Source organism: Pieris napi, chromosome 10 (assembly GCF_905475465.1).
Source record: "Pieris napi chromosome 10, ilPieNapi1.2, whole genome shotgun sequence".
In the NCBI taxonomy this organism is placed as follows: Eukaryota; Metazoa; Arthropoda; class Insecta; order Lepidoptera; family Pieridae; genus Pieris; species Pieris napi.
In genome coordinates this window covers 10,406,128-10,433,831 of record NC_062243.1, presented here as the reverse complement: position 1 = coordinate 10,433,831, position 27,704 = coordinate 10,406,128, and the positions used below count along the sequence as shown (strand labels likewise).

The 27,704-nt window shown below is 32.8% G+C and overlaps 2 protein-coding genes across 3 annotated transcripts in view; one reads left to right on the top strand and one right to left on the bottom strand.

The window, feature by feature from the left end:
• Nucleotides 1–13,673, top strand: part of LOC125053032 (nuclear pore complex protein Nup154) — a 17,140-nt gene extending 3,467 nt beyond the window's left edge. Inside the window, exons 9-25 of the mRNA XM_047654206.1 lie at nucleotides 178–369; nucleotides 757–899; nucleotides 1,003–1,174; nucleotides 1,388–1,698; nucleotides 2,815–2,953; nucleotides 3,566–3,680; nucleotides 4,236–4,392; nucleotides 4,630–4,716; nucleotides 5,364–5,551; nucleotides 6,442–6,589; nucleotides 6,965–7,058; nucleotides 8,038–8,218; nucleotides 8,746–8,962; nucleotides 10,688–10,922; nucleotides 11,748–11,868; nucleotides 12,411–12,591; nucleotides 13,388–13,673. Of these exons, the coding sequence (XP_047510162.1) occupies nucleotides 178–369; nucleotides 757–899; nucleotides 1,003–1,174; nucleotides 1,388–1,698; nucleotides 2,815–2,953; nucleotides 3,566–3,680; nucleotides 4,236–4,392; nucleotides 4,630–4,716; nucleotides 5,364–5,551; nucleotides 6,442–6,589; nucleotides 6,965–7,058; nucleotides 8,038–8,218; nucleotides 8,746–8,962; nucleotides 10,688–10,922; nucleotides 11,748–11,868; nucleotides 12,411–12,591; nucleotides 13,388–13,459 (2,753 nt within the window). The 3' untranslated portion in view covers nucleotides 13,460–13,673. The remainder of the gene's footprint in view (nucleotides 1–177; nucleotides 370–756; nucleotides 900–1,002; nucleotides 1,175–1,387; nucleotides 1,699–2,814; nucleotides 2,954–3,565; nucleotides 3,681–4,235; nucleotides 4,393–4,629; nucleotides 4,717–5,363; nucleotides 5,552–6,441; nucleotides 6,590–6,964; nucleotides 7,059–8,037; nucleotides 8,219–8,745; nucleotides 8,963–10,687; nucleotides 10,923–11,747; nucleotides 11,869–12,410; nucleotides 12,592–13,387) is intronic.
• On the bottom strand, nucleotides 13,476–27,704 carry LOC125053034 (neural cell adhesion molecule 2-like). Of its 2 annotated transcripts, none has more exons than XM_047654207.1 (15): nucleotides 27,470–27,704; nucleotides 26,866–26,983; nucleotides 26,012–26,208; nucleotides 24,069–24,206; nucleotides 23,405–23,608; nucleotides 21,220–21,395; nucleotides 20,465–20,615; nucleotides 20,019–20,158; nucleotides 18,769–18,925; nucleotides 17,806–18,024; nucleotides 17,067–17,248; nucleotides 16,797–16,986; nucleotides 16,313–16,492; nucleotides 15,316–15,626; nucleotides 13,476–15,078 (listed from the first exon to the last, which is right to left on the bottom strand). In XM_047654207.1, exons 1-15 carry the CDS (start codon nucleotides 27,534–27,536, stop codon nucleotides 14,731–14,733), a joined length of 2,778 nt encoding a protein of 925 aa, XP_047510163.1. In that variant the 5' UTR covers nucleotides 27,537–27,704; the 3' UTR covers nucleotides 13,476–14,730. The 2 variants fall into 2 exon arrangements, with proteins under 2 accessions (XP_047510163.1, XP_047510164.1); XM_047654208.1 differs by having other exon boundaries at nucleotides 26,012–26,205; nucleotides 27,470–27,701.

The window sequence follows — 27,704 nt, the reverse complement described above, 5'->3', positions numbered from 1 at the left end:
ATTATTTATTATTTTTGAGAATATTAAATATGTTTTCTTTGGCATATAAGATCTTTTTGCTTAAGATATTTGCAATGTCTCCCATGTTAGGTTATAAAGTTGATTCCAACGGAATTTAGACAAAAGTCAAATGTAAAATTAATTTCTTTTATTTATACTGAATTACTGACTCCTCAGGTACTCTGGTAATGATTTGCTCCACTGGTGGTGGGGAAGCCGAGACACTCTGGTGTATGTCCCGATCCTTGGGGGGAGCTGCCTTTAGTGAAGCCCATTCTCTCCTCCCCCTTGATGGACCAGTGTGGGCCCTTACCGCCTTGCCCATGGTACAAGCGGCGCATCTCTCACCTGCCCTACTCGCTAAGAAAGGTAAAAATTACTTTTGATTTTTGGAGAAAAAAAATGCTATAAATTATGTTCAATAAATCAAATTCACAAATAAAATAAAAACAGATAAATGCAGATGTCTTCTTATTTTTAAAATAGCTTTTACTAGGTTTATAAGTATAAATATTTTAAGATTTTTACACGCTGATTAAAATTTGTTAGATATTTTTATTTATGTTTGGGTTCCATATTCAAGATGGAAACAATTTTATTAAATTTAAATAAAAAAATTCTTACAAAAGTTGCTAAAACAGTTTTTACCAAGTGTTCATACTTTAATTATTAAACATTTTATTTACCACAAAAAAACTAAACCCACATTTCACAAATAACATTTTTAAATATGTATTAATATACCCCATATAACAGACCCATGGTCGGGCTCCCGTTGGGCGGTAGTGAGTGCGTGGGGCGCCGCCCTCATAAGCGCCGGTGCTCCACCAGATCTTCTCCGGGCCTTGCTAAGGGACTATCGTGGACCCGATGCACAGCCTGTTAAAGACTTGTTTCAGGTATATTTTTTGACGTTTTTGTTTTTGTAATGGACATGAATTAAAATATTGGTATATTTTTTTGGTAAAAAAATGTCTTAATAGAGATTAATTTCATCTTCAGCTACAAGGCTACGATCAGGCTTGCGCGTGCGCATTGTATCTCGCGTGCGAAGAAGCCACAAGTGGCGACCTCACCATAAGTGAGTGGGCATCGCGAGCGTTCTTCATTTACGGAACCCAAGCTGCGCCTGCGCCGCTTCAGTCGCATCAGATCTCACAGGGACCTAGCATAGGTAGCTTTTAGCACTATTATTATTTGAAGTTTTTGAATTGTATTGTCTTTTGGGGGCCATGGTATCTAAAATATCATGAATACCGTTAAAATTCTCAATATAATTAAAAAAACATATTTTTCTTAATAAAAATTCTTATACTATTACAAGTATTAGACAAATTATATTTCTATTTGTTATTAAATATGTTTTAAATTCATAATCTCTTTCCAGGATCACCAAAATTCTCACCTCGCCAAATGTCAACACCAATGTCTAGACCGCAAGAAATGAGGCCGCAGGTTCAATCCTTCCAACAAATGAATCAATCGGGCAATCAATCCATGATGTCTCCATACCAGAATGTCAGTCAGACGGCCTTCAACCAATCGTCATTTGTGGGGAACATGAGTCAGCCAAGAGATTTCCAAATAGAATACAGCGCTAAGCACAACGGCCTATACATTTATGTTGGAAGAATTTTGTGTCCCATATGGAATTTGAAGTGTGTCACCAAATCACTCACGCCCGATAAGAAGGAATTTGTAAGTTATTGATTCTATCGTCTATGAATGATTTTAAGTTAAAGGTTAGATTTTTGATACATAATTTTTTAACCTTGCCTGAAAGTAGGAATGAAGTTATATATTTAAAGTTACAGCATCCTATCAAGAATTATTTTGACATAATATTGTTTTACGAAAGTAATACATATGTACTTATATTTTAATTGTAGTTTGAAATGTGTTTAACCTACAGGTTAGTGAAGACAAATTGTATTTTATTATGCACTTGACTGACTTGATAACTAGTGAATTTTACGACATGAGTTAAATAGTTTTTTTGTTGACTATCTTAATATATATATTATATACTCCTAAACTACCGAACCGATATCAATCACATTTGCACACCGTGTGTAGTTTGATCCAACTTAAAAGATAGGATAGCTTACATCTCAATTTATACCCGCATATTATTTTATTGCAAAATATTTGTTTATTATTTGATTGTCACAATTCTATCAGATGGCGCTGTGTTGAAAGTAACAACGTTTCACATAAGCTACAATTTAATGGCATAACTACCAAAAAAGCATGGTGTTCCCCATGACTGGTGTTCTCCTACCGTTTCCCTTAAATAGTTTGCTACTATGTAATATAACTAAAACCTCAGCCACAGCAACGCTTGGCTGGTCTGCTAGTTACATATAGAATTTTTTTAAATCGTCATAGAAGGCATTTATCACTAGTAACTCCTCATACCTCAAAATTAATAATAATACAACCCTAAATAGGTCTCGACAGATTGCATCCGTTTCTTTGATCATTTTTATTTCATAGATAAGTAGGATCAGCCTTCTGTCAGACATATATCAATTTCTGGATTTGAGATACGGTTTCCTCACGATGTTTTCTTCACCGTACGAGCGAGTGTTAGAACTTAAAAAATTTTGTGGTTAAAGGTTAAAACTAGTAAACTTTTAACCTGTTAAAACTAGTAGGAGTCGCTGAAGATTAAACGGTTACTTAAAATTTAAGTTCGCCATAGATCTTAAAGTAAAAGCTGTATTATGTACGAACTGAAGGAGTTTTTTAAATATGTAATTAAATATTTGTACGATACCTAAGCTAAATATTTGGTGATGAATTTTATTATAGATGTCAAGTAAAGTGACGGGTGAGGATTGTGCGTTCATAGTGAAGAAGTTACAGCGAGTGTCATCTTTCATGCAAAGGGTGGTGGCGCCACCGCATTCTGACGAACATGCTTCTATTCACGCGCTCAAGATATTTATAAGTAAGTATATAAGTCTCTAAAATGGGGTTTACACATAAAATTTTTGGTTTACACACAAATTTAAATAACACATATAAAGGCGAATTTATTAAGGTCAGGAAACATGCAGTTATGTAAGTGGTGACTATGATTTAGAACTAAATAATCTCTTCTATTTGCTATAGTTTTCTTCAAAAGCAAGCAACCGTTCTTTGAAGTCTCGGAACCATACGGTGGACATTTCTGTGTCTGTTTCAATTTTTTAACATTTTCTGTCAAATTCCCAAGCCAATATTAATATTGTTTTGTCTTGTCTACTTTCTTCTTTATACACGGTGGATTGACTTATTATACCTATAATTAAGTACACAAAAAAAAATAAAACTGGATAATAAATGAAAAAGAAACAACAACAATGAATAATAAATAGAATTGAACAAATAATATACAAATGTATAATTTATTGTCAGTCATAAAGGTGTTTTGAAGGCTCGAACAGTGTTGGCACATTTAATTAACCACTTATAATATTTTATTTCTTCTAAAATTACACCAATAGTGAATAAAACATAATTACATTTCCTCTATATTGTATGGATTTTTAAGATCAAAGGCAAATATTTATCTTTACAGCAATGGCCATAGAAATGTTGAGTTTATGGAAGGTACTGTGTGAACATCAGTTCCACGTGGTAGCAGCCAGCTTACCACCCGAGCAGCAGCAAGCATTGCAGGCTGCCTGTTTTCGGTAAGACTCATACATTAACAATATTTTTGTATGTATTTTATAGATATTTGTTATGATTTTTTTAATACTTTGCATTTCAATAAGATTTAGATTTGTAATCATAGTATAAAAATAATTTATACAAAAGTAGAAATAACAAAAAGTTATTGTAATATTTAGATTAAATCATTCCTTTTTATTAAACGTTTATTTTGAAATAATGTGTCTAATTCTGTGGCAACTTTAGAGCGGCTTGAATAGAGGTCCTAAACATGATCATAAAGAGTCTTATTACTAAATCTGAAATAAAAATGTATTGAATTTTGACATACAAGTTCGCGCATATCTCGTTTCTGAATTTCACCGTCTCAGAAGACGAAAGTTAAAGTGACAACTATTCATTTGCACTCAAGTAAATATTAGAAACACGTTGAAGTCCCTGTATGCAATAAGCATTACCATTATCAGAGACTTGAGAGAGACAAAGAGAAAAGACCATGTATTAAAAAAAAAGAATCGACGTGGAAAATAATATTTTAAGGAGAGATTAGAGATTCATTTGGAATAATTTTTCAGAGAGTTGTTAGTTGGTGGTCAGGAAGTAGCGTGCCTACTTCTGGGTTCTCTCGTCGCGGGCTACCTTCGAGACAACGCCTCGGTGGATGGCATTTCACAGAAATTACGACAACTCTGCCCCAGTTTGTATAGACAAGAGGACGCCACTTGCTCGAAGGTGAGGATCAGAGTAAATTTTGTTTCTACCTGCTTTGTCGCAAAAACTTTGCCTTTTAAAACTGTTTACATCAATTTTAATAAATTTCAATAAATTCAATAGATTATCGATTTCAATAAACTTTCATAGATTCGCCTATTAATTACAATTATTGTTATTGCGCATTTAATTTAATTAATAAAAAATATTAAAAGGTTAAAAGGATAATTTGAAAATGTATTTGTTGTATTGTTTCAGGCAAATGAATTATTGATATTTGCAAAACAGCAGAAGAATTCGGCAGAACGCGAAGAAATGCTCCAACAGGCTCTAAAACTCTGTAAAGTATGTTATTTAAATAGACTTTTACGATTTAACTTGTACTGTACTTAACTCTTCAATCATATACGTATACTAACGAACTTGAATTTCGTGACTACGCGCTAAGTCAAATCCAATACGGTTTTGTCATACGGGAGTTGTACTTAGCGTTAAGTCTCGCCTCTGAAAGTACCCTAAGAGCGACTGTATATTTTTTTATTTATTTATTTGCACTTCCTTGCATTACCATATAAAAATTTAAGATAATTAAATATAAATGAGGGCAACTGGCGGCCTTATCGCTTTCGAGCGATCTCTTCCAGGCAACCACTGTGAGAAAAGAATAAAAATGTATTAAATCAGATGAGGTAGGCAAGATGTGCAAAAACACATATTACATATAGTTATTTAAAAAAAAAGAAACTAAACATACAAAGGATACATGAAAAATAATTTTTTTATTTAATAGATAATACATAAACTAAAACTAATAAAAAAAAACTCGTGTTGAGTATAAAAAAATACAGCCAACCAAAACAGCTATAGAACTTACCTCGACGTCCGTCGTTTCACAACTTCTTAAAAGGCCGGCAACGTACTCGCGAGGACTTGGCCCTAAACGTCCATGGTCCAATTAAAAATATATTTTTTTTAAAGTTATTTCGTTTTAGGATGTGGCTCCCAACGTAAATCTACCCCTGGTTTGTTCAAAACTCCTTTCGGCTGGGTTTTATGCTGGAATCGTTGAACTGTGCGTGACATGCGCTTCGAAAATCGATCCCCAGGACAGAGCAATATATTACTACAAGAGCGATCAGCCCTCACAAGACCGGGAAGGGCATTTGTTGTACTACAAACGGTAATTATAAGATAACATATAGAAAATTTGGTACAAAATGTTTTTGCTATTTATGTTTTATACTAAAATTAAATTTACAATTAAAAATTAACGATATAATAAAAAAAAAGAGTGTGTACTTATGTACACGCGTTGGAAGTTATACTTCTTTGGATCATTATACATACCGACAATTAACCTCAAATCTATAAATGCACTCAAAACAGTTTATTCAAATCAGTTTTATCACTAATATTCAATATATATAGATATACAAATAAATAATAAATTATTAGTAAATACTATCACCGTCGTATATGAAATTGATTTAATAAATCACCAAAATAATATTTATTTATTCACACTGTTTAATTGTAATGTTACGAAACACGTGTTCTAAATATTAAAATACTAGAATATACAACTTGAACATAGTTATTATCGATTTTCATCCCATCTAGAACTAACTTCATTCTGTTAATTTTATGTAACGGTGCGCGCGCATCGTAAAATTTCACTCTCATCAATTTTTCATAACGCGCCAAAGAAGTATAACTTCAAAAACAACATTTGACTAATATGGCGCCATTTTAATAAGATTATTTACTTATTGTAAATTGTTATCTATGTTACGGCATATAACTAGTTATGTAAATGATCTACTAAATGGTATTCGTTTAGGAAGTTTTATTGGATGGCTAATTAATTATTGTTAATAGCTACATTATGATTATACAACGATTATAAGCGGGCATAGCTTATAGAGAATTTGAATCAAACGAAGTATTTTTTTAAATACATATTTTCATAATTTTTGCTAAAATTCCACCTATCATATTATATCATTACACACCCATTACCTTACGTTTTTAATGTGAGAAACATCCTTTAGCAAGATATATTTTTAACAGTATGGAGATATACCGTGAAGTTTGTACTGCGCTCGAGCGACTGTACGAACGCAGCGCTGAGGGCAACTCGGAATCCTCTCCTCAACGCGCGCATGCGCAGACTACGGACGCATTACTTACTATGTCGCCCGCTGATGCCAATTATCAGGTAATTAATCTACTCATAGTCGTTCATTAAGCTTAGATTGTTACATAACATCTTAGATTAATTTAAAGTTTATAATTAATCCGTGATAGAGTTCAAGTCTTTGTTAACAGTAAAAATATCACGAAAATCGCTGAGCTTATTTTGATGAATTTTGGACTGTTACCAAAAGTGGAATTTAGTTTAACATAAATGGCACAAATATGCAATTCCAACAATATACAAGTGAAACTAACACCCTCCTTTTTTGTAGTAGTGTAGTCTAGGTGTATTTAGTTAAGGATCGTATACGTATGTTTAATTTGGTAAAATATATTTTGTTTACTATTTTTAGTTCTATTAAGCTTTATTTAGTTATTTTTTAACATTGTGTTTCAGGGAAGGAAATTAGTATCGGAGTGCTTGTCAAGAGATGACGAACTACTACACGTGGCTATCTATGAATGGTTGATATCCAAGAATTTAGGGGCAGGTATGTATTCATATTAAACAAGAATTTCTTATAAATAATGCTTTTCAAAGTGTAATTTTTCTCATTATTATTCAGTTGATTGTATGCCCTAAAAGAAACAAATTCCTGATTTTTGACTTCTTAGCATTTCGACGTTAGGCATACTTTTTTTATTTTTTGAGTAACAGCTGTTTAGTTGAGTTGTCTGTTTCAAGTATTGTCGAAACAATAAAACAGAAACGCTAAATTCTATTAGTACTTTACCTATAAAAATGGCCGTATATGTCGGTGAATTATCTTTATTATTATTATACTAGCCATCTTCATTCCTTATCTCTTATATCTAATATATAAAATTCTCGTGTCGCGGTGTTTGTGGTTAAACTCCTCCGAAACGGCTCGACCGATTCTCATGAAATTTTGTGTGAGAATCGGACAACATCTATTTTTCATCCCCCTAAATGTAAAGGGTAGTCCACACCTAAATTTAGTTTTTTTAATTTTAGATAAAAATTTATTCTTTATTTTTTTATGATACAGCATTAAAAAATACATACAACCCCTAATTTTCACCCCTCTACGATCAACCCCTATTTTTTTATTATAAATGATATACATGGCAAAACGACGTTTGCCGGATCAGCTAGTATATCTATATAATCTTCTGTGCGTGTGTTTGTAATTAAACTTCTACCGCTGGACCGATATTAAATTTTGTGTGTTCAAGTGGATACAAGAATGGTTTAGACTTTAGATTAATAATAAGATGATTTTCTGTTGTTTTTTTTAAGTTTGTATTTAAGACTTCTGTACAACGTATGTCGGATCCGCTAGTTTAGTTAAAAAAAATATATCTTCTGTATAGGTCGGCTTATTTTTATTGAGAACTGTATGCAGGAGATAATATGTATATTTAAATTTGGTTCCACCCGGAATTTCAACCGAGATATAGTGTCGAACAACACAAGATTATGAAGCTATTTTTATTTATTTTTATCAGAATTAGTAACTCTAAGCGGAGTTGCGCCGGCGTCTCTCCGTACCTACTTAACAGCCGCGGCGCGACAGGCTTCAGGGCGGACGGCACTTCTACTTCTCGACTTGTTGTGGAAGGTTCTAGAAAAGGCCGGGGATCATCTAGCGGCTGCCGAGGTCCTTGAGGGACTCGCTACCAGACCAGGGTAAGGGAATTCTTTAAAAAAATGAGTTGCAATAAAAGGAATATCGGTGTTGTATGTAGGCTTTTGTTTCATTCATAATACCATTAAAGTACCTTAAAATTAATGGGCATGGCTGATTAATGGCCATATTTGGCAAAGAGAAAGAACCTAAAGGAGACGTCTGCACATCTTATAACAAGTCGCCGCCACGCGTTTGGTCTATTTTTTTTTTTTAATTTTCTTCATTTTAAGGTTTTATTTGTATTATTAACTTACTTGCCTATTAGATTGACAAATGATCATGAAAGAGATACAGAAATCTGAGGCCCAGACCTAATAAGATTGTAGTGCCCCTGACTTACTTATTTTATTTTTAATATTTGCAACATTTAGGTTGACGCTAACGCGTTTGACCTGCAATTTTTTAAAAACTCTTTCATTGTAGAAGAACCTGTCGAATTTCTATTTATAAACCAGGGGGCATTTTTTTTTTTAAAGCTAAAAGTAATACTGCATACAAAACTAATTGACTTATGTTATCGATACAGAACGGGTGCAAATCTATCCCAACGTATGTCGTGGTTGTCCGCTGGCGTGGTCTGCGTCCGTGGTGCCGGAGGTGCGGGAGGGGAGTTGGTTCGTCGCCTGGAAGAGGCCAGCGAGGTGGGCAGGGTGCAGGTGGCCGTTAGGGCTGCAGCCAAGTCTCCTCCGGTGCCACCTGCGCTGCTGCATCGCCTGGATGACGAGCTGCTGGATATTACACAGGTATTCTATAATGTTTTGTCATATTTAATTTTAAAAAAATCATGTAGACGGCTGTGACGGTTTGCTATTAGGGTTGAAATTATAATTCTTTGTATGTAACAGCCCCACTATTCTATAAAATCTATATCAAAGATTAGTTCTAGTCGTAACCTAACAAAAAACCCAGTTGACGTCATCTAAGCTAAGTTCGATTCCGTTTGAATTTACTGAGTACCAAATCTGAATATTGCAATTGGAATCACTATTGGAATACGACAGGCTTATTAGGTAGAAAACACTTTTTGACGCATAACGCAAAAGCATGACTCATTGTCCCGTTACGCTCATTGTACGCTTGCGCCGCATCTATCTCGCTTCCACGATTGGCTTATGTGTCCGAGGATTCACTCCTTTGTAAATATATAAAATATTAATAATTCAATTTTGTTAATAAAAGTATGCAATAATTTCATCAATTTTTTCTTATGACGTTGTCACGTTAAACTATCGTCCATAAACTGACTTTACAGACAACCATTTTTTACACTCTCTAATGGCGTTACTTAACACAACCAACCGTTTAGATTCCTTTCTGTAAAAGAAATCAGCCTGATTACATGTTCTAAAGAAATCTCATTAAAATACAGTTTAAACTCTTTATAACGTCATTCCTTATAACGAAAAATATATTTTCATATTTAGACATCAACAACATACTATTGTGTAATTGTTTTTATAATCAGCTTACAAAACTAACCTATTGATGTGCCGAAATTTTTAAGAGAGACACCTGAGGTCATAAACAGCCGTCTTCTATATATATATAATGAAAATGGTCTTCGTTTGAGGCTCAATCACGCCTAAACCACAGATCGTATCGACATGAAACTACCACCAATTTTTCCTAGATGGTTTATGGCTATTTATTTATTAAATTCCAACGTTCCTTCATTTTTTTATTGCTGTTTTACTTTTATGAAAATTTATCCATACGGACTTCACCGCGGAAACATTCGGGGAGGCTTCCTAGAACCTCTAAACGTCAACATCTGTTAAAAACTCGATTTTCGAAATATTTCAATTTTCTTAGCGGGAAGTTAAAAAGAAGAATAATAAAAATATGAAAAAAAATAAAATAATGAAACATAAAATTTATTAAAAGAAAAACGCTTTTTACCGGATTAAAGTTATGTATTATTATAAATTTACAACTATTTGACATAATTTTAAATCTCAAAAAGAAAAACAATCCGCGAAAATAGAGGACACCGTGAGCCATTTTTGCCAAAACCCTCCATCTTTTAGTCGATACCAACTCCGGGGAAATAAATACAGATAATGCAACTTTCTCTGCAGCTGTGATACTTTTTGACATTCAACATCTTTTGTCTTCAGTCACCGTGACCACGCACGCTGTAAAGCACGCGAAACGTCGGATAAATTTAAAATTATGTCAAATAGTTGTAAATTTATAATAATACATAACTTTAATCCGGTAAAAAGCGTTTTTCTTTTAATGTTATGAGTTATGTTAATCAAAGACAATACTATATAAAATTTATTTTAATTCGTCCAGCAAAGCGGGCGCGAAACGGCTAGTATTCGTTATAAAGTACACTTGAAAACAAGCAGTCTCCCTTCTGGCAAAAAGTAAATATTTAGCTGAAAATCGAGAACTAAGATTTTTACTTAACCTCATAAGAACAAACTACTACTAGGAAACTTCTTAAACTTACTGTTTCACAGCTATATGAAGAATACGCGGACCGATACAACCTATGGGAGTGTAAACTGGCCATAGTTCAATGTTCTGGTCATAACGATGCGCTGTTGGTTGAGAATATATGGAGCAATATTCTTGGTGAAGCAGAGAACGCCGCCAGGAGCTTACTCTCGCCTGACGAGAAACTCTCCTCTGTGCTCAGCAAATTAACCACATTGGGACGGGAGTACGTCAATTCGGGACATTGTTTTCCTTTATGTAAGTAAATAGTTAAAAAAAAATTGTGTTATTTTTTGTATAAATAAATAACTAAATATTAACTTAATTTTCTATGTATATACGTATTGTACCTCTGTAACGATAGTAAAGTGTAATAAAGATATATAAAGCTCCTGTATCAGCCAATACAAAACTAAGATTTTAGACCATGAAAACTTTTTGATGTGAAACATCTATAGCCGCACGTAAAACCGATTTCTGGCGTGGCGACGCGTCGCCACGCTATATGATGGTATATATATACAATCTATATGCAGTAGTGTGTACGGTGTGTTTATTTTGAAGTCACTGATTAAACAAATTAAGTAGTCAAGATTTGAAATAAATTCGTAAATTTTTGTATTTAATGAAAATAAATGTTTATTCAATAAATAGTCATTGTTATCTTGAAAAAAATCGTAATATTTTATTTTATCCTTATGACATATTTAGTTCCTATCATAATCTGTTCTTTTCTGCATATTACTTTTACAAAATAATGTCGATGTTTCACATCTGCCAGGCGTCCCGTGACGGCTCACATTTTTTATAAATATAGTATTAATATTTTATTACTTATGATTCATTTTATCATGCTACATATGTATAATTTGTATTTACAATTTTCTTAACCTACAAAGTAATAATAAAAATTATTAAAAAGAAACATAAAAAAAAACTAATTTAAAAAGTTAGGTCTCTGTAATATTTTATTACTTATGAATATGTCAGGTATGTTTACAAAAAAAATATAAATAAAATATTAAACTACTTCGTACTAGAGTATATTTTTACCAGGACTAAAGTTATTATTACATTTTTCAGATTTCATCGTCCGACAGTTGGAAATACTAAGTTGTAAAATACAAGCTGAAAAAAGTATGGTTTTCAAAACTATTTTGAACATTGGGGTTTCTTTAGAGCAAGTTTTGGATATTTATGTCAAGTAAGTATAACCCAGTATTTAATTTACCAATATTAGTTGTTAAAAATTATTTTAGAAAAAAATAATCCCCTTCAAGTACACTGGTACTTAGACATTATAATATAGTTAAATAATGGTGCAGAAATATGTATCACAAAAAATACTGAACTGACTTTGTTGAAGTGTATACTGTTACCTGAGTCGGAATATATACGATTTCAATCAAAAGGATCATCTTGAATGAGTTTTATTTTTTGAGAAATTTGTGGATAGTGAGTTTTATTTTTTGTGTGGTTAAACATACATTACATATGTAGCACACGTGCTTAAAGCGATAAATGATCATACTCAAATATAAAATTCCAACAATATCATATACCTACAGATCGAGATACGGAGAGATCTATATTTAGAACTTATTAGTAAATTGAGATATTGGTATTACTAATAAATTTATTGAATATATTAATTATATATGTAAACTTACTAACTCGGAAATTATATATATACATAAACTTTCCAAATATAGATTAAATTTTCTAACAAAAGAAATGTTTTTACAGACTGGTGAGCGTAAACGAACGGGTGTGGTTGGGCTGCGGTGACGAATCGCACGTGTGCGGCGTTGCCGTACTTCTCCTGCAACAGGCGAGGAGCGAGGTTGCCAATCTGCCTGCCGCGCCTCGGCGAAGAGCCCTCGCTCGTTGCAAGGACCTACACGAAGCCGCTTTATCCGCCTTACAGGTGAGTACCTATAAAGGTCTAAGTCTGCTATTCAGCGACAAACCAAGTTTTCTATGTGTAAAACAAATTTATTATAAAATATATAAACTATGGGGCCGTTCAAGTATTACGTTAGCAACTGCAAATGTACCCCCCCCCTTTTTTTTTGTCAGCAAATGTAAGCAAAGCTCAAAAAAACAATGGTACATAAATGTATTTTTTCCTTCCTATCCTCGAATAATTTTCTTTCTTTCCTCGCGTTTCGTTTTTAAGCATAGACAATGTGTGGGTTAATATGTGTAAAACAGTAAATAATTACTGTTAACGTAATCACCAAATAAGAATATCAAAGAAAATATTGTAATAATATTTTTTCTATTAAGAAATGAAAGATAGATAAATATCAATAAATAAATTAAATTAAAATTGTATTTACCCTTCTAAGAAGTATACCAGGCTCCAAATGGTTCTCGTAACTCAATGGTCAAACCCTTGCTACTTAATTTGACTATTTAGGTTAATGATTTATGGTTATAGTATTAAAATTATACATTTTAGATTCAAGTAATTCATGTCAATAAGTTATATATAACCGCCAATGGGTAATTGGATCGCCTCAGTTTATATCATTGATCATAATATTTACTAATGTGAGAAATCGAACTAAGCACCTCCGATTTGTACGCCATGCGTGTTAACTACTATAACATAGCTATAACGGACATAAAAAACTTTGTTATAGAAGATACTAACTTATCTCATAATTTATTTTATCGACCAATAAATGATAAATTAATAAAAAATAAATTATTTTCAGAGTCGATCCAACACCCAAGTCTTAATCGATAAAATTACTGTGGCGCAGGCGCATTTGGACAGAATGGATTAAACAGAAAAACATTGTAGACAATTTATTTATAATTTAATTCACCCATGTTCTTAAAAATACAATTTCTATAAAATTATGTATTAGTTTTAATTTTTTATCGGCAGTGTTTTATACTATCACTGGTTACACATTTTGATACGTTTAATTGAACAATTATTAAATAAGAATTAAAGTGTAGTACAACTTCTATTTTTGTAAATAAAATTATTAAAAATACTACTTGTTTTTGGTTTTAAAACTACGTATAAAGTGAAATATAATAAAATACAGTTTGAAACTTTGTAATTTTATTTTACAATTAAACAACCGTACTTAGAGTCATTAATTAAGATTGAGAGTCGAGCTATGTGTCAAAAACGTATTGGATTCGACAATACAAGAATAATTTAGTGTTAACGCTTAGTTAAACTATTTTATTTATTATAAAAAAAGTGTGCCATAGACATTTGGAAGCTAAAAATGTTAACAAAACAGTAATTTAAATTTTATAGTAAAAAGAAGAAGGAAGCTTTACCTCTAGGAAACATTAAAATCTGAAGCCAAGAGTCTCAGACATAAATCTGTTTCGCGATCACTTTTTTAACTAGGACCTAGACCTTTTAGGTCTGGGCCTAAGATTAGAATTCCTGTATTGTGATTTAGTGAACTGTGAGTCGAACTCAAGACCCCAGGATTGAAAGTCGCACGCTCAAGCCACTAGGCTAGCACTAAATAATAATAAAAGGCTTTATTTATTCTCTGACCGTTACAAACAAAATAATAAATAATTGTAAGAAAAACATTTTTTTAGCAAACAGTTTTATGGGCAGGTTGTCTGACGTAGGTCTTCCCTATTCCCCATTCTGCTAACACTACGAAATTTTATAGTTGCACGCTAATTTAATTAACGACTCTAAGCACTCACATATTTATAAATTCATATATTGCAATTAAAGATACCCTCATTAAAAGATTTAAGTGCGCTAAAAGCGAGTGCCTTTAATAAAATAATAAACATCTATATATAAATATAATTACATCCATACAATATTCCCGTCTGAGCGCATTGAAAAATAAAATATTATTGTCACTTAGGAAGATAGAGTATATATGGTATTAAGGTAGCCAAACCTATCAAAAACTCATTTGTACCCTTATAGTTAGATATAATATAAAAAGTAGCATTTTCGTAATTACCTAAATATGTTTCAACAATTTTAGGTAGAATTTACTGATCTTTAGTAGTTTTTTATTTGAAAAAAGATTATATAATTAATCAAAAAGCTATCGAATTAAGATACATCATCAAAAGGATTCTTTTTTACCTGTTCATCATCGGGGTAGGTGTAGAGGCTGGGCTGGCCACTTATGCTCGGCAAACCCACTGTGTTCATAGGAGACATAGCACCATATTTATTTAAATTCTTCCCAGAATTTTGCCGAATAATAGTAGTGTATGTGGGAATTGATTTTATGGGTATGTCTTTAATCCTACTTGCAGCTCGATAAGTGCCGAATTCATCTGGTGGTGGAGGAAGGGAGAAACCATCTGACGCTTGGGTAATCTCGGACGTCTCATCGCTTACTTCTTTTTGCGATCTATGCCTTGTTTTTCGTGGCATAGTGTAGAACGTATTCATCTGAAATTAAAAAAAACTTTTAAAATAGGTCTTACTTTATAAGTCTAAGTAATAATAATTAAGAATTAAGGTTATTATTTTTTATCATTACCTTAAACACCGAAAAACGCATAGCAAGTTAACAATAACATTGCTTAGTTTAAAAGGAATCCCTCATTTATTTCTTGTCTATGATTCCATTTAACGCAACGTGTTTTGAACTTTTATGGGATTGATGAAAAACATGTTCTTACTTACCGGCTTAGGCACATTATAGCTTGGTTCAGGTGGTAGATGCATTACAAGATGGTCACACAGACTATCCATTTCTCTCTTCCTACTAATATTCTGTAGGGAATGGACCCTGCAGTTCGTACGTCTTGTCTGTATACATTTCGGTTCTGGCTCGGACATATCTCTCATATATCTGGCAGAGTGGAAAGAGCTGGTCCTTCGCATATCATAGTTTTTTGGAGGATACTTTGCGATTGCCCTTCGGAATGATTCCGTTCGACGTATGTTACATTCGCTGCCCTCGTCGCTATCATTGCATGTCTCGCAATTTGATTCTGTATAATATTCATAAGTAAAATGGTAACTTGGTAAGAAATAGGTAAGAGATGATTTATACTCTGTAGATGTAGATATTTAAAAAAAATGTACGTGCGTACAAAGTAGGTAAGTACACATGTCAGAAGTAAAAGTTCTTTGGCAAACTAATTTTTAGTCTTGTTCATATTTTTACAAGTCTAAGGGTGAGATTTATAGTGCGCACTTGGACTTTGCTCAGACTTTACTTACGAAAAACACTAAGGTTAAACTATGATTTAGTATATTTATAGACATTTTAACGGTGCGATTAAGCTAAGCTCAAGCTAAGACAGAAATTGATGTTTCATTTCATGCAATACCTTCTTTATTATCCTTTAAAAAAGTAAAGAATGGTTGTAGTTAAGTCTGAGCAAAGTCTAAGTGCGCACTATAGATCTCACCCTAAGACTTAGAGGGAGGGAAAAAGGAAGATATTATGTTAGGAATTTAATGAATTTAATTGTCATTAAAATTTTAAAAGTGTCGAAAATTAATACAAATTCCATTTTTTTATATTTGTTTCTTCGATAATAAAAACACGTGGCTTTTTAATTTATTATTAGTTTTTTGAGATTTCAATAAATTATTTAGCATAAAAATGTAAAATATGCGTTTGGCCTTTAAATTTTAATTAAAATATTCACTAGAAAACGTGAAAACTTACCGTCAGTAGTATAAGCACATAGGGGTGGATGTGAATCTCTGGGCAGGTCGTGTCTTTGTTGCCTGTCGTGAGCGCAAAGCACCAGGCCACACGCGATCAAAGCTAAAAGAGCCACGCCCCCGCACAACGACAAAGCTAGCGTCGTTATATTCGTTACTGCGCTAATTGTGAGTGCCGGGTCTACAAGTTAAGGTACTCTTAAAAATAGATATTTTAAATACGTAGATTTTATAATAGGTATATCAAGAATGTGTTTTGCAATTAAAACTAACTGTATCACATTTAAAGAATTTTCCCATTTCTAGTACAATTAAAGCTGAATTGTAAATAGTAGCTATCGTTTAAAATAGTTATAAATATAATAGTTCTAAAAATAAAATAAAAAAATCAGTGGCTACAACCCTTTTAGTTCTGAGCCTGAGATTTCTGTATCTGTTTCATTATCATTTGTTAATCTAATAGGTAAAATATACTTGGAGCTTACCAATCCCCTCATCAATGATGCTATCCTTATCCAATTCTATTATTTTACTTTCACCTTTATCATTAAAAGCTATAATATTGAATTTATATGTTGTTTCTTTAGGCTCTTCAATCATAAACTTTGGTTCTTGATTTATTATTGAAACGAGCTGTTCTTCAGAATCGGCTGCGGTGACGATAAATTTGAATTTCTGGAAGTTACCATTATTACTTTAAGATTTTTCTAGAAGGGTATACAAGATAATTTCATTTCATTCCGATAGGACCGTACCTGTGGCAATCCTCCGTTATGACCCGCCCTACAAGTAACTGTGATATCTCCTTGCATATCCTTAATGGCTTCACAATTAGATGGAGGTTGTGGAACAGTCTCATCCGTCACCAGAAATGTGCATTTTGTTTGTAGAAGATCACTACTCTTCACTGAATTCAAGCCCCAGCAGTATACGAGCGCTACAAAAAGATATATTTCAGCGCTGGTTTTACAGAAATATATTACGATTACGGTGAAAAAAGTAAAAAAGGTAAAAACCGGTGGCGCTACAAGCTTTTAGGGCTGGGCCTGATTTCTGTTTTCTTCTGTACCTGACACACGACATCGACTTTGTGTGTCAAGGAATGTTGATTTCCTCGCGATGTTTTCCTTCACCGTACGTGCGAGTGTTGAATAATAGAAAGAAGAACCCATTGGCCGGGATTTAAAGGCCCGACCTCAAGCCAACACTGCTCTTAGATGTACATAACGAATAATTTTCTTAACCTATATTGTAATCATAAAAATTAATAAAAAGAAAATTAAAACAATTTTTTTAAGTTTGGTCCCTGTGGCAGTGTTTAACGCTGGCAGCATTTCCTCGCTGTATTGCGATACTTATTCGTTGAGCGAGGAAAGCACCAGCTCTGGGGTCACCGGTAGGTACTATCTACCAGGCGGCAACTTAAATCTTTAATTAGCGCCTGTGCACTTGATTGCTTCTCTAAAAAGTTCGTAAAATAAAAACAATACTAACTTGTAGTGCAATTAGGCCTCTGATACATAAGGGTATCGTCATCAGTCTCCAATGTTTGTGACTGGTTTGTATGCAGCTTGGTACCTTCCACCTCGCTTACCAATAACCATCGGTAAGCTGTAGGAGGCGGGTTCGCTTTAACTTTACACGTTATATTAATACACTCTTCAGAAGCCACTCCATATTCTACCACACTTTCATCTTCACAGTATGGCGGATCTGCAAATTAAAAAAATAATAATATTCTATATCTTATTTTTTCTTGGTATAAGGAAGCGACATAGTTCAAATACATTTGTAACGTAGTTATATTTTTTTATTGCTTAATTTTAAAGAGTATTTTGTTTACTTTACTTATAAATTAAGGAAAAGTAAAATAAACAGATACATCACAATGGAAAAAAATATATTATAATGTTTACCACTTCGTCTATATCGCTTAGTGTTTATCTGTATTTTACAATCTTATATATAAAATTCTCGTGTCACAAAGATAGTTACCATACTCCTCCGAAACGGCTCGACCGATTTTTATCAAATTTTATATGCATATTCTATGTATGTATAATATGTAGGTCTGAGAATCGGCTACTATCTATTTTTCATACCCCTAAGTGAGTTTTTTGGACGAAATTTTGATTTTTAAACTTTTTAGAATGTGCAACTAAAAATACATACAACCCAAAATTTTCACCCCTCTACGATCAACCCCTATTTTTTATTATAGTAAATAGTTATTTTTATTGAACTAAAAAATGTTTCCTAGATATAATATAGGTACATGGCAAAACAAGGTTTGCCGGGTCAGCTAGTGTACCTATATAAATTTAAAGTAGTTAAGAGACACGTACAAGATTTTGTTAAGGAAAAGTTTTCGTGTATACTTAAAATGTATTAAACTAGGAATATAACACCAGAAATATACAATATTAACGTATTATACAAATGGTGATAGAAACTTACATACGACATCTATAACGACCGGCTTGCTATAAGTAAATCCTTCGTCGTTGGTAACGGAGCAGGCATATTCGCCACTCTCATCTTCGCTAACAGAAACTAAATCCAATTTTTGTGTTGGAGAAACTTCCTCGTCCGTGCTTTCACTTAGTATGTCATCCTGAAACATTTAAAATTTTATTTATTTATACTTAATTGCCATAATACACATAATTATACATTTAAAAAAAAACAAAAGTAAGTAGTTAATAGGCAACGGGCGGCCTTATTGCTAACAAGCGATTTCTTCCAATCAACCACGTAACATATTAATTCATATTACGCAACAACGTAATATAATCCTGTAAAACCAGCGCTGAAATATATCTACATTTTTTTGTAGCGCTCGTATACTGCTGGGGCTTGAATTCAGTGAAGAGTAGTGATCTTCTACAAACTAAATGCACATTTCTGGTGACGGTTAAGACTGTTCCACAACCCCCATCTAATTGTGAAGCCATTAAGGATATGCAAGGAGATATCACAGTTACTTGTAGGGCAATCCAAAAAAAAATTGTGGATTTGGAGAAAAAACTGACAAGACTGTTTTATCCACGAAAATTCTACCTATGTGACAAATATGCCTGGATCATAAGCAAATGAATTTTAACTATATTCAAAAGACAATAATATTCAACAGAATATAATTTAAGAAAGTGTATTTGTTTGTACGGGCGTAAATGTTTGCTAAAAGGGTGCCGGGAAAAAATGTATCAGTTATAAAATGTGTTAGTTTTTTTATATTTTTATGTTTAGCTTTTTAATAATAATATACTAACACTAGTCCGTAAGTTTATACTAACATAATGATGGATTATTTTATCTGAACAAATAAATAAATATGAAAAAATATATATAATACTTGAAACAAATTGATTTGTTTCTCCAAGAATCGAATCTTCCGATTTTCACTATACCACGTAACATGATAAGCAACATAATTAAGTTTATACCATGAACATTATTAACAAGTTTTCTTTTTTTTAATAATACATAAATATACTTAAAATTTCGTAATTTGTAATATTTCAAAAATGCGACAAACGAATTTCAGAGAATCACTCTAACTTTGACCATCATGGCAAGTTTATATTTAATCTATTATATATAAATGTGTATTATATATTTAATATTGTATTTATTATGATAACGTAGTACTAATGACACAAAAACAGATTTTTTGCAGATTATACAATCATAATGTTACGACTTACCTTATGGAACCAAATCATCCGAAAAACTGCCGGATTGGCTTCAAAACTGCAATTCATAGACACATTCGAGCCTTTAACAATAGATAATGTGTCGTTTTCAACTGTCTCACCAATAACTTCTATATTGACAACGGGTCGATCTAAAAAAAAAATTAATATTAATATAAGTACGATTAGTTTTAATTATGAGCCTGGCCTATACGTTCGGTTCCGAGAGAATTCATTAAAGAACAATTGTAGCAAACACGTGTGGTTGCCACATTATTGAACACGGGTTCCATAAGCACTCATGCGGCCTAAAGTTCAGCCAAAGTCTTATTACCAAGCCGAAACTTTTGACGACGGCTTATACATAACATACTGTCTCATTGTGTCTATTGTAGTTGGTAAAAACCCCATAATTTTTATTCGTTAGGTATTTGAGTCATTCCTTTAATTATTCTTACATTGCACAGATAAATGTTGCGCCAGTGCACATATATAGTCTTCAGAGTCCCTGCGATAGGCCGGCACACAGCATGTTATACGGGACTCGTCAAATTCTGGAGTTACATTTAGTCGGATTTCATTTACTAATCTCTGTTGGGTTGGTTCTACCTAGAAAAAATATGGCACATTACATAGGTACATGTTGAATAGAAGGTACTTTAGAACCGTCAATTTATGAATTACCACCGCGCTGGCTCTAAAAGTTAAAGTGACCAAGTAGAAAAGGCAAGATTGAGCTTTTTTAAAGCCATTGCAGAGTGTAAGTTTTTTAACATATTTAAAATTACACCAAAAATTCATGCGACGTTGGAACAAAATTGATTACACTCTTTCTTTCCATTACAATAATAATAATGTTAATAATTTTAAATAAATATTAACAATAAATAAAATTCTACTAGAGTTTTGATATGAAAATTAGGAACGTTTTACATAGGAACTTATTATTGGCGCCCGTGCCAAGTGTCGAAGTAATGTCTTTAAATATTTGTTTAAAAAAACATAAAATCCTTTTATAGATTGGCATACTACGTGAAACCTACTTAATCGAATAATGCAATAAATTTATTTCTCTCCTGGTGTTTCGAAAGTTAACAAGATAATTATAATTATCTACAGTTAACAATTAGATTTTCGCTGATTACACGAGTAGCGGCCCTCTTAGAATTTGACTAAATAATGTAATACATTAATTTTATTTTCATTTACTTACTATTGTATTCTGTTCAGGAGTGGTAAGTTTCGATTCATTTATTCGCCACGTGACAGTTGGCAACGGTCTGGCGAAGAAGACACGGCACTCCATTGTTAGGACTTCGCCTGCGCGTGCGCGCCCACCAAACACTGAATCTTTGTCACCCACGTGTATTGACACCAGCTCTGGAGGTACTGGTACATAGCATAATTGTTAATGCACCATTTGGGGACAGACACAGGAGGGTAAGTGAGTCTGATATTTGCAAAATATTCAAGCTGTCGAACGGAAGGTAAGTATGTACGGTATATATTTTACGTAGTATTAAATTCCCATCGGACAGGGGCACCAGCTTACATCTCCAAATGAGGATTTTGTAGACATTTTAGTGTATATAAAATTTGAAGGTCAAATAAATAACCAACTGAACTCGGTATTAAGAAAAAATCTTTAACGATTCTATAATTATGCGTGGTGTAAAATAAAGATATAAAATACACATATAGTAGACCGAGGCGAATCGGATCACTTTTTCTTTGAGGTTGAGTAAATCATACTAAAGTGCTATATAATGTTATTTTTATTGATAAAATCGTAAGAAGTAACAATTAACTATGAAATAAATATTTAAAAACTTAAATCATACATATATTCTCTTAATTAGCTATTAAAAACTAAAAAAAGGAAAATATCCGATTCGCCCCAACTGTCGGGGTGAATCGGATCGTGCACAAAATATAACAAAATTTTAAGGTATAGTGTTAAATAACTTTGGAATCAGTAAAAATATATAATAATAAGATCAATTTTAATTATTGGCACATAATTCACATATACATATGGTCCTTTTTTTCTGTTAGCTCGTGAACGGTGCTGAAAAACTCTTAGCAGCTTTATGCAAGGTCAACTCTTTGTTCTGGACTTAATTTACAGCCTCTTTTATTTTTTCCTGACACCATTCTCCGGTGGTCATGAAATAAATATGAATCAATAACCTCAAACATGTAATAAATCAGTTTAAAAGTATCATCCAATTCGCCCCTAAGGATATGATCCGATTAGCCCCATAATTAAGACTTTTGAAATAAATATTTTAGACGTTAACCTCTAAGATTATACTTAAAAGCGAATTGGTTCTTCAATATTAACACCTTGCTCAACAATATAAACCAAAGTAGTTAAATTTTAAGACAAATCCGTCATATGACACAAAGAAAACGTAAGTACGTAACCTTAGATGAGCGCCAAATTGCGACACACACAAAAAACCGAGTGGCTGACGAGCGACATTGCCACTGATCCACACGCGCGATCGAAATACTGCTTATGTCCGGAGGTGCTCAGTAAATGGAGAGACACAAAACGCCGTTTGAGTGCGTTCTATGTGAATGTGATATTTGAATTATCAACACATTTCTTATTTTGATCCGATTCGCCCTGTGATCCGATTCGCCTCGGTCTACCCTACATAAGAATTTATTCATACATTTTAGTTAATAATAAATTAGAGAAATTCTTAAAATAAAGTTACATAAATTAAATAACAGAAGTATAAATAATAAAAATAAAAATCTAAGAACAATGCGGATATAATAAAGCATAACAAATATCAATAAATAGTTTCAAAACTAATCTATAATAATATTAATTAGCGCAGTAGCGTATCTGTATGGTAGTGGATTTAATATTTGATTTAGTCTTACGTACGAGTATCACAAAATGATTTTAGCCGTAGCTAAAACCCGTCAAAATATAACAAATACGGCCTTATAAAGTCTAAAAGATGCCGTATTGGTTACCATGGTTACCCATAGATGAAAAAGCATATTATACGGTAACCAATACAGTACCACTATCTATAGTGCACGTATTATAAATTATAAGGCCGCTATGCTTTTAAATTTACTGTTTAACGCACGCATGATTAATTGTTTTTATTCATTAGAAACGTTAAATTCGTGCGGTTCATAGCTACGATCATAAGCTTAGATTTGATACCCTCTTCTCAAAGAATGGCATGTTATTAAAACAATATTAATTTTTCAAAAATCCCATGCAGATACGGCTCTTGCTTCCATATACAAAGCACATAAGCTAAGCAATGCTCGCATTTTTTACATGCATATTTATTAAGAATATACATTATAGATTATATAAATTATATATACCTTTATTTATGTCTATGGTAAGCAATTACACTTACAGTACATATCAATAGAAATATCGATGGATAAAGGTGGTGTCTCATCGTTATTCTGAGCGAAGCATGTGAAGATTCTGCCATGGTGTTCACGACTCAACGGCCCGAAGTGTAAATCGCTACGCACTCGAAGTTCAGAGAGTACCGTTGATGTATTTTTCAGCAATTGCTGTTCCGACCACCACGACAGTCTTGGTTGGGGTTTACCTATAATAGTTATTTTAAAAATCAGTGGCGCTACAACCTCTTTAGGTCTGGGCCTCAGATTTCTGAATCTGTTTCATGATAATAGGCACGTAGGTGATCAGCCTTCTGTGCCTGACACACGCCGTCGACTTTTTGGGTCTAAGACATTTCGGTTTCCTCACGATGTTTTCTTTCATCGTTCGAGCGAATGTCAAATGCGCATATAGAAAGAAAGTCCATTCCATTGGTGCACAGCCGGGGATCGAACCTACGACCTCAGAGAGGAGAGTCGCACGCTGAGGCCACTAGGCAAACACTGCTCATAATAATAGTTATTTATTTAATATAATACAAATATTTACCAAGCTACTTATTGTACAATTTTAGGTAAGCGATTTTTAGATTATTAAATATTGAATTTTAAAATGCATCATTTTTGAAAAATTAATTTTAGTGTCATCTAATGAAAATTTTGCTTTACCTCCAAATGCAACACAAATCAAATCTATAGTATCTCCGATGTAATATGGACCAATATTTCTACTTGTGTTAGAGCCTGCGTTGGCAGTGGCCACTCGAGTCCCATTCTCGTGAATTATCCACAACTTTTGTGGTGGTTCTGGAAACATATACATTATACATTACTAGTTAATGTAAAACTAATAATCACTACCACAGCTAAATGTTCGATGATTTTACTTAATAAGTCCTAGTGTTGGGGAAGATTTTTAACCGAATTAAATCTGGTTAAAGAATTACTAACTGTTTATTTTAAGTTAGACATCCTTATATCTGCTATCTTGCAGGCAGAACTCTGATAATCTAAAAAATATCTGCGAAACTTAAGCTTACGGGGCGGGTATCTTAGGATATATTTGATCCACGAATATAGATTATAGTCCACGAGAAATGAGGTTTAATAACTCTGTAAACTATGATATTTCTGGACGTTTGTAAATTTAATTCAACCCTGACCAACTGTTAGAGTCAAACAAACACAACACAAGAATCGTTATATGAAATTATAGTTGTCGGTTTTAGCTGATTTAGTTTTGAAAGATAAAAGTAATTTAAAGCAAATTAAGGCGGCAGAAGAACGCTTTTTAAGGCATCAAAGGTTTAAAAATGTTCAAAGGTTAGTAATAAGTTCAAAAACTAAATTTTTATTATAAGCGCAATAGCCAATACCAAACAATCTTCGGCATCGATGATCGACTTTTTCGGTCATAATGCATAGATAAAATAGGTCCGTAGCACATCTTACGACTTAAATTTTTCCAGGGCAAGTGTCCTTATAATTAACCTATGTTTCACGGGAGTTTAGGTCAAACCATCACCGTTACGAACCGTATAGGAACCTTATAACGTTTAAATAGGGTATAATTTTCAATGATACGATGTTGCCCTTTACCGACATAAGTTTAAGCATTCTTATGCCGGTAGTTGACACATAATTACAATATACCTTTATATAACTCGCTATTTACGTGGCATAATTATTGTTGGTATAAATAAAGTGAACGGTTCCGGCGCTGTCAGCTTCCTCATTAAACTTACCCAGCAATTAATCGAAAGCGTGGCCATTTCGTTAATATTTAACTTTTTTATTCCATGACCTATTTTATGAACAAATCACTGCAGTGATAACCAATTTTTTAACTCGTTATATTTAATATTTCTGTGACTACGGGTATGATATAGGTATCATTTCTAATTTACGGCATTAGATTTTCTACCCAAGCCAACATTAAACACAAATCAATACGATGTTTGTACTTATGAGTTTTTAGAAAACTTTCCGAATTTTGCTAGTTCACGTGAAAGTATTTAATCAAAAATCGTAAGTATAGGTTTCTACAAATTACTTTAGTAGGTGGTGCTACAACTTCTTCTTGATTGAACTGATTAGATTTTTTACTGCTTCATTTAATAATAAGTTAAAACTCTTAATGTCTTAAGCCTTGTTTTTTTTTATAGCTGCTAGTTTAGTGTTAATTTTTGTGCTGTCATGTTTTGTCTTGTTTTACTTTGTATTGTATTCTTTATCAGTGAAACTTTTTTTGTGGATATGTCCAATGTGTCTATTTATTTTATGTTTTACATTTATTTTATTTTTACTGTATAGAGATGTATCTGTTTAGTTTCCTTAATAAATAAATAAGTAAATCTTAGATTTCTCCATGTTTCATCTATAACTTTTTTAGGCAGTGACACTGCACTAATGAAATAATGTTTTAGGGGTTGCATAATCGTCATAATTAGACAGGATCAGTCTTTCGGATATCTAAATAGTCTAAGATTTCAACGAGATCTCTATTCGTTTGTAAAATATATTAAAGGATTTTATATAACACATTGTATATATTATATCTCAATCGTTTTTAGTTAAGAGATTTGCTAAACATATTTATTAAAAATACATACCTATTACAACCAATAACACATGGCTCTTACGAGTCGGACTCTTTGAGAAATCAGCATGACAGTGATATATTCCTGCATCCGATGGTATAATAGTCAATATCTCCAGAGTGTCTAATCCTTCCTCTTCAGAGGTCAGCAATCGGTAACGAGGACTTGGAGACATTACATTACCAGAACCTCCACGAAGGTCGCGACTGCTGATGCAAAATTTTATGATTTTACTGGTGGAGTTGTTTTATATATTTTGAGTTCTAGGAGGTAAAGTCATCAATATCAAGCAAAAATGAAGTACTTAGGTGCCTATTGCCAAAAATAAATTAACGATGTAAAGGGTACTAAATCTTATTGATAGGTAGGTTCAACTATATATTATATGTATAGAACATTTCTACCTTTTGATTTTAGGTTTAACTTAACTGAATAAGCATAATTTTGAGTTATATTTTCTAAAAGTATCGACTTTAGAGGACAGGAATAAAGTCGGTAAATTCTCCCTTAACAGTTAATCTGCTTATTACTTGCACTGTTTATTTTAAATTGCAAGGGCCCCCTTATACTGACCCTGGCCTTGCAGTCGGTTCACCCGAGGCAGGAGGCCTAATTATTTAATGGCGCCATTCGATTATTTAAATTAAAAAGTTAAGCATGCTGAAAACTTAATATATACTTAAAACAGATCTATTTTTAGCATCAAATAACTGGGCAGTTAACAGAATATGCGTACTTTTTACCTTTACGAAAATTCTCCAACAACTTTTAAAGAATTAGTAGACACTAGACACTCCTTGTGGTTTAAAGGAAAATGAAGTTGAAAGCCATGAAGTTTTACAGCAATTAAAATAGGCATTGTTTACCTATAAAAAGCGGTCGACGATCCATCCCTATACCAAGCCAATATATTGAGGTTGTCGTCTTCGTTAACAGCCGTTACATTGCAAGGTAGTTCAGCGTTTTCTCCTAATACAGCTTTAACTAAAATAATTTGTTCGAAAAAAAAATCTGTAGTATAATTACAGTAGTGATAGAAATAGAATGATTAAGAGACTCATAGTTGTTAGCATGGCAATGTTATAGAAACTTCATTAAACATACACCTATGTTATATATAGAGACGATTCCAAGTAACGTATAAAACAAAAATCAGTTCAACAGAAAAAATTTCACGTTTATAAGATTACCTATGCGTATCATTAACGCTAGATTGATTCTATCAAAAGCCTTTTACAAAGTCTGGGCAGCAAGATATAAATTATATTAATAAAATAAAAAGGGCAAAACTATTCTATAAAATAAAACTAACATTAACAAACGGAAAACATCGCTCGCAACCTCCTCAAATACATCGTTAATAAACTGAAATTAAATATTATTTTAATAAATAAAAGTTACGAATAATCGAAAATCATGAAATCTATAAAAAAATCTTTTTTTGAAAATTATAATAAAAAAATTAAATACCTGTAATAACATCATCTGCGTTACCTAAACTAAAAAACACTAAACTAAATGCGAATAATACTATCATGACTACCACAGTGATTTGGGTAAACTTTTGAATGAAGATTTGTCCAAAATATCGCGATCGGGCTCAAGCATCCCGACTGAGTAGCGGACACGCGTTCCAATTGGCGCGCTTAGTTGCAATAAACGTTGTCGGTCCAGGGAACACAGGACTGCTTCCGGAGCGCCCGTC

Coding starts and splice junctions, on each gene's coding strand:
- LOC125053034 (XM_047654207.1), bottom strand. CDS start 27,536: ATGATAGTATTATTCGCATTTAGTTTAGTGTTTTTTAGTTTAGGTAAC. Junction 26,209..26,865: donor TCGTCGACCGCTTTTTATAG/GTAAACAATGCC, acceptor ATTTTGCATCAG/CAGTCGCGACCTTCGTGGAG. Junction 15,627..16,312: donor ATGTGCTTATACTACTGACG/GTAAGTTTTCAC, acceptor AATATTATACAG/AATCAAATTGCGAGACATGC.